The 21,098-nt window shown below is 37.2% G+C and overlaps 1 protein-coding gene across 1 annotated transcript in view; it reads right to left on the reverse strand.

Moving 5' to 3' along the window:
* Positions 1 to 665: 665 nt before the first annotated feature.
* si:dkey-251i10.3 (uncharacterized protein LOC553498 homolog) overlaps positions 666 to 21,098 on the reverse strand; it is a 58,155-nt gene continuing 37,722 nt past the window's right edge. Inside the window, exons 10-14 of the mRNA XM_063060740.1 lie at positions 18,979 to 19,056; positions 15,523 to 16,392; positions 11,106 to 11,296; positions 7,511 to 7,610; positions 666 to 6,214 (exon numbers count right to left, since the gene is read on the reverse strand). Of these exons, the coding sequence (XP_062916810.1) occupies positions 5,951 to 6,214; positions 7,511 to 7,610; positions 11,106 to 11,296; positions 15,523 to 16,392; positions 18,979 to 19,056 (1,503 nt within the window). The 3' untranslated portion in view covers positions 666 to 5,950. The remainder of the gene's footprint in view (positions 6,215 to 7,510; positions 7,611 to 11,105; positions 11,297 to 15,522; positions 16,393 to 18,978; positions 19,057 to 21,098) is intronic.

Genomic DNA, 21,098 nt, shown 5'->3' on the forward strand with positions numbered 1-21,098 from the left:
AGCAACCAGTCGTGCGCTGCATGGCCTTTCCTCATTTTAAGCCATGCACACTTCCAATTGAATTGCTGCTGCTTGTGTGTAGGAAGGTGCTTTGGGGTTCTAACGTTTGAACTGTCATTCATTCTTTGGGGCACTCCTCTGCTTTCGTGGATGCTTGCGAAGAAAAAGAACTTCAGGATGTATATTGTATACATTTCTCTGACATTGAATGTACCTATTGAACTGAACCTATAACAAATCAGCCATACTATTAAGTAAGTTGTTTTGGACACGGTTTTTAAACAAATTCCAGCCAGGCTACTTCCGATTGACCTGTTATCAGTATACTGTATATATACATTATGAAACTGCTTTCAAGACTTGGAGACTTGAGTATTACTGAAAACACAACCCAACATTTCCCACTTATACACAACAACAATCAGTACAGTGAAGGTGTAATGTAGTGGATGGGTGGTAAATTTCAAATTGATTTTATGCCCATGGAGCAGATGTTCTATGTATACAGGTACACTTGCATTTACTGTGGTGCCTCTATAGTATAAATGAACAAAACCAGCTTTATTTACCTTTTTTTTGTAGCTGATAGCTATAAAAACCAGAACTATTTTCATTCTGCTCCGAGGGGATAGAATTACGACCTTGGGAATACATTTCATGTCAGAATTACACAAATTTATTGTTGCCTAAAGTAATTTATAATTGGACCAAGTCTGGTTTCAGTTATTCATCCGTGTGGAACAGTATTTGAGCATAATGCCCACAATATACTGTACATAACACATACTATTCTGAAAGATGTAAACTTTCTGCCTGGAGATAGAGTATCATTTGAAATGCAGCCTGATTTCCACCCCTCCCTCCTTATATTTTTGACTGAACAGAAACAATAAAAGGAGTAAGTAAATATGAGGGGAATACACTAACTGAAGAAACTTATTTTGTTACTCTGCAGCCACAAAATAGTTCAAAATCTGAAAATTTTCATCCTTTCATATGATTCACAAGTGTGCAATCAGTAATTATTTCTCATTTACAATATTCTTCATGATCTTAAGGAGTAAAAGATAATGGAAGTGAAATCCAGTTAGTTCCTTACACTAAGTGGGTTGTCTTTGCTGATTACTGTTAATTATTGATATGGGTACTTGAGAGATTTTGGTCCCTGTTATTGCGTAGTGCTATTGTTTTAGTGATATTAATCAAAATCATAATCACAAATTTCCTTATTTACTGTTAGTGTATTTCCCAGATAAGTGAGGTGCAATTTTTTGCTAAAAACTTTCAATGCTATTTTAATCAACACACACAAAATGCTGGAGGAACTTAGCAGGCCAGGCAGCATCTATGGTAAAAAGTACCGTCGACACTTCAGGCCGAGACCCTTCAGTAGTGTGTGTTGCTTGCATTTCTGGCTTCTGCAGATTTTCAATTGTTTGTGAATACTACTTTAATCTTACACATAAACACAGCTGAATAAGATTTAGCCTCACCCAAAGTCCCACTCACAGATAACCTAATCAACAATGGCCTATTATTAGACCTCAAACATATTACAATTAAATTCCTGCACAGCCCTTCTCCTAATATACCCACCTTCAGTTCATGTGTGAAAGCTAGAAATGGAAATAGGGTACAACCTATCTCAATTTTAACTTTTCCACTATTAATGCCAGAGCCTTTAGTTCTATTCGGGAATCTTTCCTAAAACAATTTTTCATCCTTTAAAATGCTTGACTTTTGTTCCACTATGATGTATGCAAAATACTTTACAGAGAGTAGATATATGCATGTTGTGTTTGACAAAAATTAGGATCAGAAACTTACATACAATTTCTCTCTATTAACGAGTATTAAGAGTAATTATGATAAAACCTTGGATAATTGGGGTACTGAAAATTTTTGATTTTTGCAGTTCAGCATCACAAATCATTAAGTACTCTAGTCACCTTCTTAGAAGCAAACTATAATGCTCATTAATTTGTATAGAAAATGGCAATATATAGCATGTAGAAATCTTCATTACATCAATGTAGTGAGGAATTTCCAGAATATTTCCAAGATAGGGAGCTGTATAAGTGACCTTGATGTTATTTTATCTCTGTGACCATACCATACTCCGTGCCCGCTAATATGATGAACTGATAAGCGAGGCTTTGGGTTGTTCTGGGACTCACTTTTGGTTCAAATGCTGTTGTTCAATTGTTTGCATGACTTATTTTTTTTTCTTTCTCGAGCACATTTTATTTTTATCCTTTAAATTGAGTTCTTTCGGGTTTCTTGCTTGGTGGCTACCTGTGAGCAAGTAAATCTTAAGGTTGTATAATTTATATATTCTTTTATAATAAGTGTACTTGGATCTTGAATATTTGCATGCTGTTACTTTACTTTCTCCTCCTATAACTAATTGATATTACCCAAGATTATCACCTACTGCAATGTTCATTCTCTGGAATTCCTTCCTTCATTCTTCTAACCTATAAGCTCAGTGAGCACTACAGCACAAAAACAGGCCTTTTGACCCATCTAGCCCATGCTGGCCTGGTGTTCTGCCTAGTTCCATCGACCTGCACCCAGCCCATAGCCCTCCATACCTCTTAACTATCTATCCATCCAGACTTCTCAAGTGTTACAAATGAACCCGCATCTACCACTTCTGCTGGCAGCTCGTTCCACATTCGCACCATGCTCTGAGCGAAAAAATTCCCAGATTTCCCTTAAATATTTCACTTTTCACCCTAAACTATGATCTCTACTTCTACCCTCATCCAACCTGAGGGGGAAAAGCCTGCATACATTCACCATCATAATTTTGTATCGCTCAGTAAGATTTCCCCTCATTCTCCCATGCTCCAGTGAATTATTCAACCTTTCCCTGTAACTCAGGTCCTCAAGTCCCAGCAACATCCTTGTGATTTTTTTCAGCATTCATGTCTGCATTAAAGTCTAACTTGTCATTTTTCAGCCTATTTTTCCAGCTGGTCCAGATCACTTTACAAGCTTTGATAGCATTCCTCGCTGTTCACTACGTCCCAAATCTTGCTGTCATCCCCAAATTTGCTGATCCAGTTTACCACATCATCATCTGAATCATTAATATAGATCATAAACAACAACATACCCAGCACTGATCCGAACAGCACATCACTAATCACCGGCCTCCGGTCAGAGAGACAACCATGTACTACCACACTCTGGCTTCTTCTGCCAAGACAATGTTGGGTCCATTTGACTTCTTCATCCTGAATGCCAAAAGGCATGATCTCTGGACCAGCTTCCCATGCTGGTCTTTGTTAAAGGCCTTGCTAAAGTCCATGTAGAAACATCCACCAGCTTTCCATCTTCAACCTCACTGTTTGTTTAGTCATGACCAGCAACTGTAGTGTTTTGTATCCCACAGTTTGAAAGCTTTTCCACTATCTCTGTCCTCATTCAGCTCCTTCAAGCAGTGACTAACATGACTTCGCCATCCTCTCTCAGCAGGTACATCCACTTTTCATATCATTTGATCTCTCAGTTCAATGTGACTTGAAACATATTCAGCTTTTAACTTTTCCTAGTGCTGATAAGTGATTGAGCTGAAAGTTGAACTATACCTTTCTGCCACACCTGTGTACATTTTTAAAAAATTTTTATCGTTCTGCAGCTGCCAAAGAGGGAATCTACCAGATTACAGAACACCATTTGAGATCAGACTTATACTGTACACCACTTCAGTTTGTGACCTCATGAACTGGGATATAGTTCTAATGATTTTCCATCCCTTTCCACCTTGTCTCCTACAGGGATCTAAATTTATTGAGGTGCAGACCCACTAGTTTCAACTACTTATAATTATTTCATTCCAGAGTTTCCACATGTAACCACAAAACAAAGTTACTGGCAGACATTTAAAACTGGGAATGGTGTTGTGTAACAGGCAGCTAGATTTTCCTTTATGACCTAGGAATCACTCAGCCCTTCAAATCAATAGATTTTCAGCTATCATCACTCTCAATCCCCCACTTTTTCTTCCTATTATCTCTCATGTGCCTTTCAATTCCAGACTCCTCTGGCAACCATCTGCATTAGGAATGTCTTGGTGTAGCCAGTTAACTGTGCATCTATGTAATGTGGGAAGTAACAGAAGCACACGGGGAATTTCATGCAGTTAAAGAGAGAACATACGGACATTCAAATCCATGTCACTGGAGCTGTGTGGACGCAGATGTGAGGCAGAAGCTTTAATCTGCAATACACCGTACCATCCTGGTTGTAGTTTGTATCATTTGTGGAGCTTCATCCATTCCCTCCAATCCCTACTGAAGAAATGCAGGTCAGTTAACAGGACTGGATCTGTCAACAGCTGGAAGAACCTGCCTGTGCTCACTGCCTGCAACCTCATGAGGAGTCAGCAGTTTAAAAAGTGAACAGCTTCCAAGTTCCTGGGTGTCAACATCTCAGCCGATTTACCCTGGGCGCAACACATTGGCATAAACATAAAAAAGGCACACCAGCTGCTCATCAGGTAGGAGATTGAGGAGATTTGGTATTTCACCAGACACCTGTCAATTTCTCTAGGTGTGTGGTATAAAGCATGGGTTGCATCACAGCCTGGTGTTGAGTCTTCAATGCACAGGATCTCAAGAGGCTGCAGAGGGTTATAGACTCAGCCAGATCCATCACGGACACAACCCTCCAACACCATGGAGGACATCTGCAAGAGCCAGTGACTCAAGAAGGCGGTATCCATCATCGAGGAAGAACAGGAGCCTCAGATCTATACTTAATGATTTAGGGACAACTACTTTTTCTCCACCATTACATTTCTGAACAATGCATGAACACTCCAGCATTACTCAATGTTTTGCATGACTTATTTTTGAAATTTTTAGATTTTTCTGTCTTCCCTGTACTGCTGCCACAAAACAAATTTCACAACACGTGTCAGTGATGACAAGTCTGATTCTGAAAGTTGCAAGTGAGGTTCATCACCTGTGAAATGACCGTAGCTCTACACTTGGAACCCTTAAACAATCCTGTGTAGGGTTGTGCCGAACTTTTAACTTCCTCTGATTAATCTAACCCTTTCATCCCACATAGCGCTCCATTTTTCTATCACTATGTGCCTATCTAAGAATCTTTTACCTATCCCTAATGTATCTATCGCTACTACCACCACCCCTGGCAACATGTTCCACCCCCTACCACTCTCTGAGTAGAAATCCCATCTTTGACATCCCCCTATGCTTTCTTCCAATCACTTTAAAATTATGCTCCCTCATATTAGCCACTTCCACCCTGGGAAAAAGATTATTGCAGTCCATTCAATCTATGCCTCTTATCACCTTGAACACATCTATCACTTCTCATCCTCTCACTCCAGAGAAAAGTCCTAGCTCACTCAACCTATTCTCATAAGACATGTTCTCTATCCAGGCAGCATCCTGGTAAATCTCCTCTGCATCCTCTCTAAAACTTCCACCTCCTTCCTATAATTAGTTGACCAGAACTAAACACGAACTCCAAATGTGGCCTCACCAGAATTTTATAGAACCGCAAAATTACCTCATGGTTATTGAACTCAGTACTGCTTCATTTTGAACCCAAATGACCATGTATCAGGGTTTATCTGGACTTTCACCTGTAATGGTAGGAGGGGCCATTATAAATATGGTACACATTTTCTCATGACTTGTAAGGCATAAACTCTGCAAACAGCCATCTGTAAGATAAAAGTAATCTTACAGTGGCGTATGACAAAATTTCACCTTTCTTCCCCGTCCAACAAAACACAAGGTATATTCAAAGGGCTCTTTAGCATCGAATCTCATGGTTAGGAATTGACAGAAACGATCACCAGATTGGCACAGTTAATTAGTCAAAAAATGAAACCATTATTTAATCCACAACCTAGAAGGACATGACAAAAGTCTGCTGTATTATAAACAAGTCATGCAATGCTGACTTTTTAACGGCGATGAGATGTGTTCTTTTGCTGTCGTTTTATCCTTTTATGGGGATTTTGTTCCTTATTTGATTTCCAGCACATCTTCTTATCATGAAACACATCCTCTTCGGCGATCGGTTCAATTATTGCACCCAACTTTGTCACAATTTTTGGTGAATTTAATCTGTGTGTTGCCTTCTCGGTATTCCATGTATTCCCAAGCGGAGCACAGATACTCTTCTCAAATTGATGCCGATTGGCAAATGGGAAAGGTAGTTCATTCACCTTCAGCAAAATAAAGAATTCAACACAAGTAAACAATTTATAATATATAGTTATGACCAAGTAACTTTTTAAATACTTGATTATCAATGATCTACTTAATGATTTAAATAAATTGAAGGTATCAAGGAAATACACCACACATTTTATTTAGATGTTCGTATTTAGAGGCGCTGATTTAGCCCCTCTATTATTCACCATACTGTTTAGAACAGTTTTAAGTTCAACCTGCAATAAATGTAGAATCTGCAAACTTAGCCAATGTGATGGAAGCGTTGCCACTTGTAATCACGTCCAGAGCCCAAGAAAAATTAAAGATACAGCATTCCTTCTTCTCAGCTAATGTCAATATTGCCTAAATATCTCTATATCTCACTAACACTCATTAGCTAAACTAAGATATAAAAACTGCTCAACTGGGAGAGATGCCCATAGAAGGGAGATGTTGCAACCACATTTATTCTGGGATTGTTTACTGTTATTTTAGAGTAGTAAGTCATCATCTAAAGGGTAGTTAGAAAAGAGAGATATACATCCGAGATAAATATTATGTCAAGGTTACCAACAGCACTATTGCTTAATCAGAATGATTCTACAATATTCCCCACAAACCTGGAGATTATGCATAATAAACTATTGCTGACTTTGAGAACATCACAGTAAACAAAGGTTACATTATTGCATTTTACAGTAAATTTTAATATTTTTCTGTAAAACTGTTAAAGTATGACTGGAAGAATATATAAGTCAGGGTAACTGGATTCTTAAATAAAATCTACAGTACATCTTTTTGTGTCAGAACTGTGGCATTTAAATAACACATGCAGAGAATCATAATGCTGCTTCATTAAAGGCTATCCACTTAATCCCATAACTCTCCTCCCTCCCCCATACCCTTGTACTCTCTTCAATTATTTTTTAATCTACCCTTTTAAAAACATACAGATTTTGATTCTGCTATTATCTTTTGTAAATTAAGTACCTATTCATAGAAAAATAATTATGCAGAACATTCTAATTACCTTAAACATGTAGCTTCCTGTTGCTAATGTATCAACCACTGATGTTTCCTACTTCGTCAAAAATTCTCAACTTTATACACCTTTTCTATTTTCTCTATTTTTGCACTACTTACACACATACACACTGTAATTCAGTTTGTTTTTCCTCTATTATTATGTATTTCATTGTTCTGTTGCCATAAAGTTAACAAATGTCATGACATATGCCAGTGATAATTAACCTGATTCTGATTTCTTTCAATGTCCTCTTACACTGATCATATGGAAACTGTCTCACCTGATGTGCTGCAACTTCAATATCCCGTTTCTCACTGATTATTACATTAGGCAAATTCTGATCTTTCCTTGGCAGAGCTGGGGGAGCTCTGATACGGAACCTGGCAGGAATCAGAAACAAAGTATAATTAAGGGCGACATGGTAGCATATGATGTAGGTAATATAAACAAACTCTAAAATAAATTTGACACTGCAACATTCTCTTTCAATTTTTAGATTTGTGTACGTGACCAACTATCACAAAGGGATTGAACAATGTAGATAATTCACTTGCCTGAACACAAACCAACCTCTGAAGTAAGATGATAAAATCGCTAAACAATCTATGATTCTATATATATAGTGTTAGCACTCAATAAGATTATGTAGCAATGACAACTCACAGACAGGTTGTTTCACACAATCACATCAAGTACTCTCTAAATAAATCAGCTGTCTTAATTCCAAATCCTTATTCTGTTCTAATTTTCCTTTTTACGTTCTATAGTCTACTTAGTCTTATCGGTTGATATGCTATTTGTTTCAACCATTCCTATCTGTCAGTTCAGCAGCTAAGTGTTAAATATAACTGATTAGATTTCTTCATTTTGAAGATGATCATTGCCTAGCATTATGTGATGTAAATGCTTATGTCCAAATGTTACCCAGAACTTGCTGTGGGCAGTTATGGATTGGTTCATTTATTGAGGGGTAGCAAATGAAATTCAAAATTGTGCAATTATCAGAGAACAGCACCACCTCTAACCCTTTGATGGAAGGAAAGTCAATAATAAAGGAACATGGGACTAAGCCAATGCCCTGAGGAACTTCTACACTGATATAATGGGGTTAGGGTAATCAACCATCAACATCAAAAACTATTTTCTTTTGGGCACAGTCACATATTCAGTCATTGGATGCTTTCTCCATAGATCCCACCAACAGAGCTCAACTAAATCTTTCCTCCTCTGACCACCCTCATCTCAGGAACCAATCCATTAAATCTTTGACGTTTAACTCCCAAGTCAAATACAACCCTTTGTTAAATATGGAGACTGAAGCTACATGTAGTATTCCAGTTATGGTTTCACTAAAGCACAATACAGTTGTAACAAGACTTTCTTATCTTGCAATCAGTATTCATTCAGCTTTCTTAACTACTTACTGTGGTAGTCGCCAACCTTTTTAAGCCCAAGATCCCCTACCTCGGCCTTAGTGAAAGGCAAGATCGACCTACTAAATCGGTTAGTCACACGCATGCGCACTGGGCAGAAAAGACCGGAAATAAAACCCCGCAACCCGGAAACAACCTCTCTTTACAAACAGCTTTCCGTAGCGAGAGTACTGCTATATTACCATTAGCATAATTAGTATTACTTATTTTTATAATGCTCACATTACAACACCTTTAATTCTATGGTTCATTATTTAATTTTATTTCAACACGAAAAATAAATGAATAAAAATTGACTGTTGCACTCAGTGTGATGACTGGGGCTGAATACTTTCTGCTAGTTCCCTGAAATTTGGCTCATAATTACAGACAGCCAGTTTGAGACAGTCTGTGAGGTGTCTGTCAGTAAGACAGCTCTTGTACTTCGATTTCATAATTTTCATCTGTTGCAGCACAGCGCCCTCGCAAACCTCCTGACAGACTGAATATTTGAATGGACAGTTTCCTTTGTTAGACTGAATGTCGAATCTGCCACGTTTTTCAGATGTTTTGTATTGGTAAACTGTTACTGAGACTAGTATAAGTTTCAGAGGTCCGCAACATAATGACAGCACTGTTTTTTGTTTCCCAGTTATTTACATTTGGGGAATGTTGGAAATTAATGGGGGAGGAAGTGTTGTAATGTGGACATTATAAAAATAAGTTAATACAAATTAGGATAATGGTAATATAGCAATACCTCCGCTACAGAAAGCTGTTTGTAAAGAGTGGTTGCTTCCGGGTTGCGGGGTTTTACTTCCGGTCTTTTCTACCGTGGTGCATGACAGGGGAACTACACACATGCGCACTGGGCAGAAAGAACGGAACTAAAACCCTGCAACCCAGAAACAATCTCCCTTTACAAACAGCTTTCAGTACCAGCAGTATTGCTATATTACCATTATCCTAATTAGTATTACTTATTTTTATAATGCTCACATTACAACAATATTTGTGTATTTATTTTTCTTTTTTTTCGATCTACTGGGAAAGTCTCAAAGATCGACTGGTTGATCGCAATCAACTGGTCGGTGACCACTAACTTACTGTGTTATAACTTGCGCTTCTTATCTGAGAACATCCATATCTCTTTGAACACCAAAAGTTAGTGTCATTCCACTGGAAAAATGTTCACCTCTTCTGTTCTTCTTATCAATGTGATCAGCCCTACATTTCCCTAGATTGTATTCTACCATCTTTTTGCCTCTTACTTAACCTAAGCTATTTTGTAGGCCCCTCTCAACTTACTTTCTCACTTGTTTGTATCAACAGCGAAACTATATACATTAGCGTTGATCAGAAGTAACTGAGAGTCTAGCAATGATCTGAGGCAATTTACTAGTTACAACAATCTGGTCTGCAAATGATCACATTTCTCTGATTCCCTATTTTATGTTAACATTATTTATATGCTAATATATTATCCTCAACTCATGAGCACTTAAGTGACACCTTAGCAAATACCTATTGAATTAAACTATATACAATTACTTACCATTAAAGATGTAACTAGCTGAGTAGGTAAAAAACTATTAACTAATTTCCCTTTTTTCCTTTCATAAAGGGACACTGACTTTATCTAATGTTAGGCTTTCCAAAGTGCTCTATTACTATTTCCTTAGGAACAGATTCTAACATTTTCTCGATGATGAAATGGCCTGTAGTTTCTCTTTACCTCTTTTCTTGAATAGTGTTGTTAAAATTTTTGCTTATCAACCAACTGAACCTTTCTAGGACAGAGAAGTTTTAGGAAGGTGACAATGAATTGATCTACTACCTCTGCATCTACTATCAAGAACCCTAGGTTATAGGCCATCATGGTGAGTGAACTTGTCATTCGTTCACCCAATCAGATTGCCTTGTACTTTTCCTTCTAGTTATATTAACTATTTTAAATTACTAACTTTCTTTTGCCCTTTGGTTACCTACTGTTCTTGATATATTTTTAGTGTTCTACTTTAAGAATATATGGATTGTGTTTATCACCTGCAATATTTTGTTATTCTGAAGAATTAATTCCCCTACTCCAGTTATCTCCTCCTTTCTATGACCTGTATTTGAATTTCTTGTAAGCTTTCTCTAATCTTTTACTTCTGCCCATACCCCACTATCCCCACCGACCTGCTGTGGTGGTCCAGTCTAGCTATTAAACTTAATTTTGCAGACCAACCCATTTAATTTGTACTATTAATTAGTCTGTCCAATTATGAATAGCCAAGGATTTCAGGTAAAGAGAAATTAACTTTGATCTCACTATTCCTCACGTTATCTCCTGCTCCAAGTGGGGATAACACCAAACATCCCCACTACAGAGAGAGGAAAAAAAATTAGAGATCTTTAACAGAATTTAACAGGCATAGACCTGTGCAAAACCAATGCATATCAACCTTCCAAGAGGCCTACCTTCTTCTCTTTTTTGCACTGGGGCGCAAACCCTGACCTCCCCATTCACCCCAGCCTGGCAATGTCAAGTCAATGTGTTTTGGTTTGGTAGCGTTAATCTCTCTCTGCTTGTCTTTAATGAAATCTCCAATGACATCATCTGATGCAAAGGCCTCCTTAATGATCATACGCTGATCTTCTTGATCTTCATTCTATAATGGAAGAATAAATTGAATATGATTTCAAGATCAGAGACACTAGATGGTGTAATTAAGATTTAGAGCATATAAACAATTTTCTATGCATTCAGTCTCACAGAGTATGAATGTAAACTGAGATGTATTCTCCAAATGGGAAAGAAAGTTATGCAACAATGTAATTCTCCATACACAGTATATTGCTAATTTTATATCAGTGTTACTCAGTGAGATTTTAATCAGGGACAGAAGCTCAACTAACAGCTTGTTCAAGGCTGCTCAGAGAAATAATACAATATTAGATGATAATAGTGCTTGCATAGCAAATCACCAATTTCAGCTCTGCGTCAACAGCAGCTATCACATAGAGGCCTCACACACAGGAAAAGATAATTCTTAAGGATCAGTGGTATTATTACATAAGTTAGTAGAAAAAGGCCATCCAGGGATAATTGCAACTTCAGTTAGCTTTTCTGCAGTAAAGTATAAAACATTCCATGAATCCTGATTGAAGGCCTAAAGGCTGAAAAGCTTATTGGAATGGTGTACGTGTGTGCACTTGTTCATCCTGCATGTAGGGGGAGGGGAAGATACTGAGAGGGAAAGGCTGGCAGTTGACAGGTGGCCACAGCCCAGAACACAAGTTAATGTTCGTCTTGGCAATAAAAAACTGCTTCCTATTTTATGGAATTATTGCAGCACATGAGGCTATTTGGCCTTCTCACATAAGTCCTATTCCCTATTATTCTACATTCCTCGTGTTCCTCATGTCAAAATGCATCACTTTATAATGTTAAATTGCATTTTCAATGTGTCTGTGTGAGAGTGAAACCATTGAAAAGAGCAAGTCTCATTGCACACGAGTTTCACTTTGTAGTAAGAGTCAGATCTGTGCCAAGAGCAAGAACCATTAAAAGGAGAAAAACACATTACGAGTTTCTCACTTGGGCCAATAATGAAGATATGAAGTTTAGATGGAGCAGAAATTGCAGGGGCAGTCATTAACAGTGTGGACAGTGGGTAATTGGGGCTCAATGGGCTTTGGCTAGAAGGGGTGGAGGCCAAGGTCCCTGAGGTCTTTTTTGATCGATCATTGTGTAAACGAGCTAATGGGGGAGTCTGAAACCTGAAGCTTTGGCAATGGGATGCAGAATCAGATCATATGTTGTAGCTACATGATATAGGAGCTGGTGGACTCCACTGTAGTTACTTGTAATCCAGGTTAATTAAATCCAAAGATGTAAGGTTAGAAAGCTCCACTTGTGGAGGGATAAAAACGGGGTTTACCAAACTTTTTTAAAAAAAAGAGAGAACTTGGCGGGGGGGGGAAGCTTTGTAAGAACTAGGCAGGTGCGGAAAGCAAGAGAAACACAGTAAATTAATGGAAACTAAAGATATAAACAATTAAAAGTGGAATTAGTAGTGAGTATCTCTACCCCACTTACTTGAAAACCTCAGAGTGAAACCCCTGGAGGAGAGACAATAGTGATAAAAGATCTGTTGAAGCTACAGCTATAACGAGATAATATTGGCAGAGACGAGTGTCCAAGATCTCTACTGTGTAACCGGGAATTAGCTCTATTAAATCATACCAGGGGATCTGGTGAGTTAAAACCTTTACTGTTCCAAGTGTATAACTTGTGTATGAAATACGTTCAGTAGTGCTGTAACTGAGAAATATTTGAAATAGAAAATAGAATGCGTATAATAACTTACAGACTGTAATCCTGTAGTATACAGGTAAGGCTTCTTTGTATAAGTTTGTGAATCGACTTTCTGTGGATGATCAACTATTTCATCCAAAGAACCAGGAAACGAGATGGCGAGCTACCCAAGGTTAAAGAATCAGGTGTGGGAATGAAATGTTTAATAGCATAGAGAATTTAATACGATTGGATGATTAAGTTTATTTTCATTTGAAGGATCTGAATTTGATTTTCTGCAAGAACTGATTATTTTTGCAAAGACATAAGTTACTGAACGAAATTTACCTTGTTTAAAAGTTATGGTGTTGGAGAATTGTCGTGAAATATGCTGTATATTTACACACACATAATTTTTGAATTGAATTTGTAGATATACTGACTGGAACTGAAGTTAACCATAATACTTAAAAGTAGGAATTAAGTTAGTTTTCTACCTAATAGGGATAAATAAAAAGGAAAAGTTAATCTGTAAATCTTTAGATAGGGAATAACACTAAATTTAACTGGCTAGAGAAATAAAGGTTATTCTAATGAATCTCACTGATTCTAACAAACAAGGAATTAGGTTTCTGTTTGATATGTGAGATTTTGAGCCTAAACAGAATGTTGGAATTTTGAATTGTTCTTACTTAATTATATATTTTGTATATATTGTTATTTTTAATAAACAAAACTTACCTCCAGAAGTGTTTTGTATTCACTGCCTCCTTCCGATACCTATAGCTTCTGATGGCCAATAGCACCTAGAGTAGTACTATGGACCCTGCTGCGTTCACCAGCAATTTTTATGTGTGCTACTATGGAATTTGATTTTTTTCATAAAGAGTGCAGCGACCAGTCACACGAAATAAGACCAGCGCTACACAGCTGTTACATACTGATCACCACATCTGCGTCAAGTGTTGGTTGCTTGAGGAACTCAAAGATGATTACTGGAATCTAAGCTTCAAACATTGTGATACACAAGGGAGGGGGAAAATTACACAGACACTGTTTCAGGAGGCAGTCAACCCCATAGATTAATAACTTCAAATTGGTCTGTGGGCAGGGTCAAGAGGGTGTGACTGCAAGTGGGGCAGGTAGGGACATCCAAAGAGTAGTGCTGGTGGAGCCTTAGCCCTTGAACTTGTCCAACAGGTCTGGGGTTGTTGCTTGTGAGGATGAGAGCGGAGTCTGTAGGTAGGATGAGCAAATGAACCATGGCAGCATGGTCCAGGGAGTCACTCAAGATGGCAGAGAGAAATGTAGTTGTAATTGGGGATAGTATAGTCAGGGGAATAGACACAATTCTCTGTTGCAAGGATCGACAGTGTTGTCTGCCTAGTAGTCGGTTCGGGACATGTATCTGACTTGCAGAGAAATTTGGAGTAGGAGAGAAAGATCCAGTTGATGTGTCCATATGGGCACCAACTAGGTAGGAAGAAAGAAAAAAAGGCTCTGCTCAGGGAATTTGAGTAGTTAGGGACTAAATTAAATGCAGAACCAAAAATATAATAATCCGTAGATTGTTACCTGAATCAGGTGGAAATAGGCACAGAGGTAATATAATCAGAGAGCTAAGAGTGTGCCTCAAAGATAGGTGTGGGAGAAGCAGGTTTGAATTCATGGGACATTGGGCTGGTATTAGCCCATAAGCAGCATGTGATAAGTTTATTATGTACCCATTTCAATCGTGCATATTTTAAAGTGATGAATTAGGAGCTTCTTATAAGAATTTCTTTTAGTTTGTCAGTAAAACATAATAAATATCAAAGTGCACACAGATATCCTATTTTTACATAGAAATTCTTCTTTAAATTATTCTACAGCAGAAAATGTTTGGTTAATTGCTGCTCTTCGGAATTCACTATTATGTTCAACTTTGATGCATAGAAATTACTTTCAAAATAGGAAATTTCTACTGAACACGCTGCAATGCTAGATTTAAACTTCAACTTGGGGACCACGCGATATTCAATATTTCAGTTGAATATGTAAATCAAGTGCACACCATATTCTTATCGGCATTTTACCAGTCTAATGGAGTGAAATAACAGGATGATAACTAGAATCTAACAGAAGTTATGAAATAACTTTCAAAAACAACTATTACAATTCAGGTAAATTTGTTCTAGTACTGGTAATAGGTTTCCGTAAACTCTGGAAAACCATGGCCAGATAGACATGTAATTGCAATTGGAAAATAATACACTCCACAATATTTAATCAGATATATATTTTCTAAAAACCAAAGGGAATCCAAATCATATCGAAACCATTAATAGTGTTTCAGGATCAGTCTTATTAACAAAACCTTAAAATTGACAATAAAATTCAGGTAGGAAGTTGCAAAGTTGTTAGTGTTTAGTTTTGTTATGAAGATCTTTAATCATTGGCTGGCTCCTGTCATGCCTGTTAAGATTATTTGGCAAAGAAAAATTAGCAACAGATCAATATGCTTTTAAAGAATCATAAACAACTAACACAGGCACTACTTCCCATCATCAATTAGTCAATGTAATTATCCTCTATAAAAAACATTATTAATTCATTTACCTCCTCCTCTATTGCAGATGGAAGTAAAGGCACGTCAATGGTTTTTGATGTGAGCATCAAAACACTATTTGGATTGATGATATTGTCTTTTTTCACTTCAGTTTTAGTATCTGATTTATTTTCTGCCTCTTCAGCACTGTTACTGATGTGAGAAGTACTCAAAGCTGTTGTCACAGTAAGTTCATGTTGTTCATCCTGACTCAAAGCATCAAACTCTTCAACTGTCTTTTTGCGCTCTAACTGTTCATTTAGTAATGGTTCATCTTTCTCCTCTGGTATCTGTACATCCTCCATCTTCTTCTCGGTTCTCTTTTTCTTACTTTTGGTTTGATTTCTCTTAGCTCTGCTTGACAAAGGCTGCGATTTGTTCTTAACCAATTTCTGAAAAAGCTTATTAAATTCACCTTCATCATTTTCGAGTTGCTTCTCTTTCTCATTTTGGCCATTGGACACAGTGCTTTTCTTTTCTTTTTTATTGTTAATGTTATTTGCACCTTTTGCATCCACTTTAACAGTCTGTGCACCCTCATGCTCTTTACGAATTTTCCGTCTCTCTTCAAATTCCTGCAGCAACTTCTCATCTTCTGATAGATTCTCCCGTTCATCAGATTCTTCACTGCCATCCAACTTCACATCAGCAGCAGTAGTAATCTGTGGTTTATCGGCTTCAAGATTTATTGGATCAGTACTCAATTTCCCCAACATCCAAGGGTTGGCTGTGGTACCCATCTGAACATCATTCACAAAATCTGGAACAGTTTCATCCTTATCCACCTCAGTTTCAACTTCATCCTCACTCTCTGACTGAGGGACCACTTTTGTTGTGAGCATTTTATTCTTTTCCAACTGTTTCTGGATTGCATTTCGTGCCTAAAGAGAAGATAATATTAAACATCAGCAGATTGAATTATATAAACTACATTTCTACAAATCATTAAGAAACTAATTAGCCAAGAAATTCAATAAATTTTCAATAATCGATTTATTTACTGCCAACTTAATTCGGAAACTATGATATTTCCATTATAATATCACACACAAAGAAAGCAGTTGTACACTCAGTGACCATTTTATTAGACACAGTTGTACACCTGCTTGTTGATGCAAATAGCCAATCAGCCAATCACATGGCAGCAACTCAATGCATAAAAGCATGCTGACGTGGTCGAGAGGTTCCGTTATTATTCAGATTAAATAATAGAACGAAGAAAAAATGTAATCTAAATGACTTTGACCGTGGAATGATGTTTGGTGTCACACGGGGTGGTTTGAGTATTTCAGAAACTGCTAATTTCCTATGATTTTCATACACAACAGTCTCTAGAGTTTACAGATGGTGTAAATAACAAAGAATAAACAACAAAATAACGAGCAGCAGTTTTGTGCGGGAAAATGCTTGGTTAATGAGAGAGGTCAGAGGAGAATGGTCAGACTGGTTCAAGCTGACAGGAAGGCAAAGTAACTCAAATAACCACGCATTACAACAGTGGTATCTCTAAATGAACAACACATTGAACCTTGAAGTGATGAGTTACAACAGCAGAAGACCACGAACATATACTCAGTGGTCACTTTATCAGGTAGAGGAGGTACCTAATAAAGTGGCCACTGAGTGTACTTTGTGTAATTAAAATTTTCATGACATTCATGGGAGACAACTGTTACTTAACCTAACAACTTTCACTCTTTCCATTTTCACTACTAACGTACATGCTGAACGCCTGACATTATTAATTTATGGACAAGTGGATTTCACTGTGTGTCATATACAGTGGATTCTGGTTAATTGGGACACATCCAGACCAGTACATTTTGGCCCAATTAAGCGGCTGCCCCAATTAGAAGTTTCAAGGGAATAGCTAAAAAGATATAAAAACTACAACCTACCATTAACTGAGTAACAAATTATGTATTTAAATGAAATACAGAACAAATTAGAACACTATCTATACTACTACAGTATTATAAAACTGTATTAGTTCCTGATAGTTATCAACAGAAGAATTCACCCAGTGTATGTTGCTGTGTTCTTTTGATTGACTGTAAATGAACAATATCAATACAGACACCAAGTGCAAATGGTAGATGCACCCTGTGTAAATGGATCCCCGATTTCCTCATTTGCAGACCTCACTTACAGTGGCATGCAAAAGTTTGGGCACCCCGGTCAATATTTCTGTTACTGTGAATAGCTAAGCGCATAAAAGATGAACTGATTTCCAAAAGGCATGAAGTTAAAGATGACACATTTCTTTAATATTTTAAGCAACCAAACTTCTTTTATTTCCATCGTTTACAGTTTCAAAATAACAAAAAAGGAAAAGGGCCCGAAGCAAAAGTTTGGACACCCTGCATGGCAGTACTTAATAACACCCCTTTTGGCAAGTGTCACAGCTTGTAAACGCTTTTCGTAGCCAACTAAGAGTCTTTCAATTCTTGTTTGGGGGATTTTCTCTGATTCTTCCTTGCAAAAGGCTTCCAGTTCTGTGAGATTCTTGGGCCGTCTTGCATGCACTGCTCTTTTGAGGTCTATCCACAGATTCTCAATGATGTTTAGGTTAGGGGACTGTGAGAGCCATGGCATGACCTTTAGCTTGTGCCTCTTGAGGTAGTCCATTGTGGATTTTCAGGTATGCTTAGGTTCATTATCCTGTTGTAGAAGCCATCCTCTTTTCATCTTCAACTTTTTTTACAGACAGTATGATGTTTGCTTCCAGAATTTGCTGGTATGTAATTGAATTCATTCTTCCCTCTACCAGTAAAGGTTCCCTGTGCCACTGGCTGCAACACAAGCCCAAAGCATGATCGATCCACCCCCGTGCTTAACAATTGGAGAGGGGGTCTTTTCATGAAATTCTGCACCCTTTTTTCTCCAAACATACCTTTGCTCATTGTGGCCAAAAAGTTCTATTTTAACTTCATCAGTTCACAGGACTTGTTTCCAAAATGCATCAGGCTTGTTTAGATGTTCCTTTGAACCTTTTGAATAGAACTTTTTCGGGGGGCTGCAATGCCTAAGACTTTTGCACAGTACTGTAGTAATTTTGATGAATTTCACTGTACTGCTGCTGCAAAAAAAATCATGACTGATATAGGTCTCTATTGCAGACCTGGAGGAGGCAGGGAGAGGGGAATCATGGTTGTGAAAGGGGGAAGGGAGAGGGGAGGGAGTGTGAAAGAAATACACCTCTAACTTTTAGTTCAATGTACAAACTGAAGCAAATGTGCAAACTGAATTGGAATGTTACAAAACCACATTTCAGCTTAAACAATAGCCTGCTATAGAAAATTAAGAAATACTTATTTCAGTTGTAATTTAGAAGAAAATTGTGTTGAGCTTAGAAAAGCTTGAATGCAAAGAAAGCCAGCGGTGACCAATTTGTGGATATTCTGTTTCTTGATAATCTACAAGTAACAGCTGTGAAATTTAGCTATCCATTCAAATAAAAATCTTACCTCATTATCATATTTTGCCATGATAACTTTAGATTTGGCCCATTTTCCACTGTTTTGGTGCCGGAGCGACATCCTTTCCTAATAATGAGAAAAAAAATCATCCCTTATATGCAACCAACAACTCAGTTGTGCAACAAACTTGACTGGAAAAGTACAATGTTGGTTGTTGCTCATGTGAAATATAAGTGGAAATTTCTATTGACTTCAAGATTCTGAAATTACTATGCAGTCTAGTGCTCAGTTACAGCTTTATAATATTAAAGGAGTTTCATTGTTCCAACTTGCAGCAATAAAATGATACCAATATTCTCCACCCTCAAAGAAAGAACAGGATTTTAAAATGCTATTAAGACTACTAGCAACTGGTGTCTATATGTAAAAGCACTCTTTCAGCTTTTTGATTACAAGCACAATCAGAGACTGTCACATACATTATTTGTTCTCTTTCATAGGACTATTGGTTTAATAGTTCAGTAAATCCCCATTAAAATGGGCAATTATTGCAATGTTCCACTAACAGCATAGAAATAAATTAACTGTCGGAAGTACTGCCAATACCTATAAAGAGCTGAATGCATATTAAACAGGAAACAGTGGTATTTCATAACTGATTTTTCAAGACGCTTCTGAAAAGCTAGAACATTCATTTTACAAACAAAAAAAAAATCAGATTACAGATATTTATATCATCACCATAGACACACTGTGTAGGTCATTCTGAATAGATTTAGAGCAACTGACTTTAATATGCTCTATTAAACTATCCACTCCATGCACTATCACTTGGTCTTTCAACCTCGTATCTGGATATATATAATCTTCTTTTGTATCTCTCCCCCTTATAGTTTTTTTGCCTCATTATTACTCTCACGTGCAATGGCAATAGCTGTCCGTCCTTTAAAAACAAGCAATGCCTTCATTTTATGTGGGATCATTTAGTTGCTAATCTGGGTAACAAAACCAGATATTCTACTTATTATTTTTCCTTTATTAGATTCCAAATCAACTGACTAATAGCTTCATATGGAACAAAAACTCATTGCTGTGGTTTAAATTAGATGATGGATAAGTAACTAAGACATATAGCTAAATGTGCTTACATCCAATTACAAAACTACTCTACGTTCAGTAAATCTATTCACATACATTAGTTTTTAAATAGTCTCTATTCGCAAATAACTTCTGTCATCAGGAACACTTGGAACTTCAAACAAGAAGGATAACTGACAGAGAAAGAAAATCCTATTGCCATCAGCTATCATTAAAACCAGAGAGCAGAAACAACTCACAGCTGAGTTAAAGTATTGAATATAGATATCCACTGGGATAATTCTAGTTAACCAAGAAAATATATTTAATTCACAGTTAAAACAATTATAATGAGAATAAATATAGGTTGATCATTTTTGGAAACAGCCTGCTCTTTGCTAAAACAAAACAAAATTGGGTTTAAATGGTTTTCTGTCATTGGGAATTTTGGCACTATTTTTCTTACTAAAATATGTTTAATCAATAGCTGCAAGAAACAAAGTACTAGTAAATCAAGTACATTATTGAAAAAAAAAAGGATTTGAGTTTATAGAGTCACACAACACAGAAACGAGATCTTCAGTCCGACCAGTTCATACTAACCAGGATTCCCATCTGCACTAGACCCATTCGCTATTGTTGATGCAAATGCCTCTAAGCTTTCCGATCCATGTACCTGTTCAAGTACCTTTTAAATGTCGATAAGCGCCTGTCAATCACTTCCTCTAGCAGGTCATTCCATACATCTTTAAATATTGTGTAATTTTATTTAGATAAAAAAATTGAATAATTCTTTTTAATGTATGTCTTGGAATGTCAGTGAAGCTCCACAACTGGGACATGTATGATGGACAGGTAACTTCTTCATCAGTAAATTCCCATCAATGAAACTGCATGAGATTAACACCAAATATTTCCTGAGAAGTGAACCCAAATTCTGGGCAATGACTCATGTTACACTGCATAATTTGTGGCTTGTCAAAATCTAAATAGCAGTTGAACAGGCAGTCTGCCAGCATGGACCAATGAAGCAGTCAAGACTCATGGTGGTGATGTATAGTTAGATGTGCATGCTGAGCCCATAACAAGGG

Source organism: Mobula hypostoma, chromosome 10 (assembly GCF_963921235.1).
Source record: "Mobula hypostoma chromosome 10, sMobHyp1.1, whole genome shotgun sequence".
NCBI lineage: Eukaryota > Metazoa > Chordata > Chondrichthyes > Myliobatiformes > Myliobatidae > Mobula > Mobula hypostoma.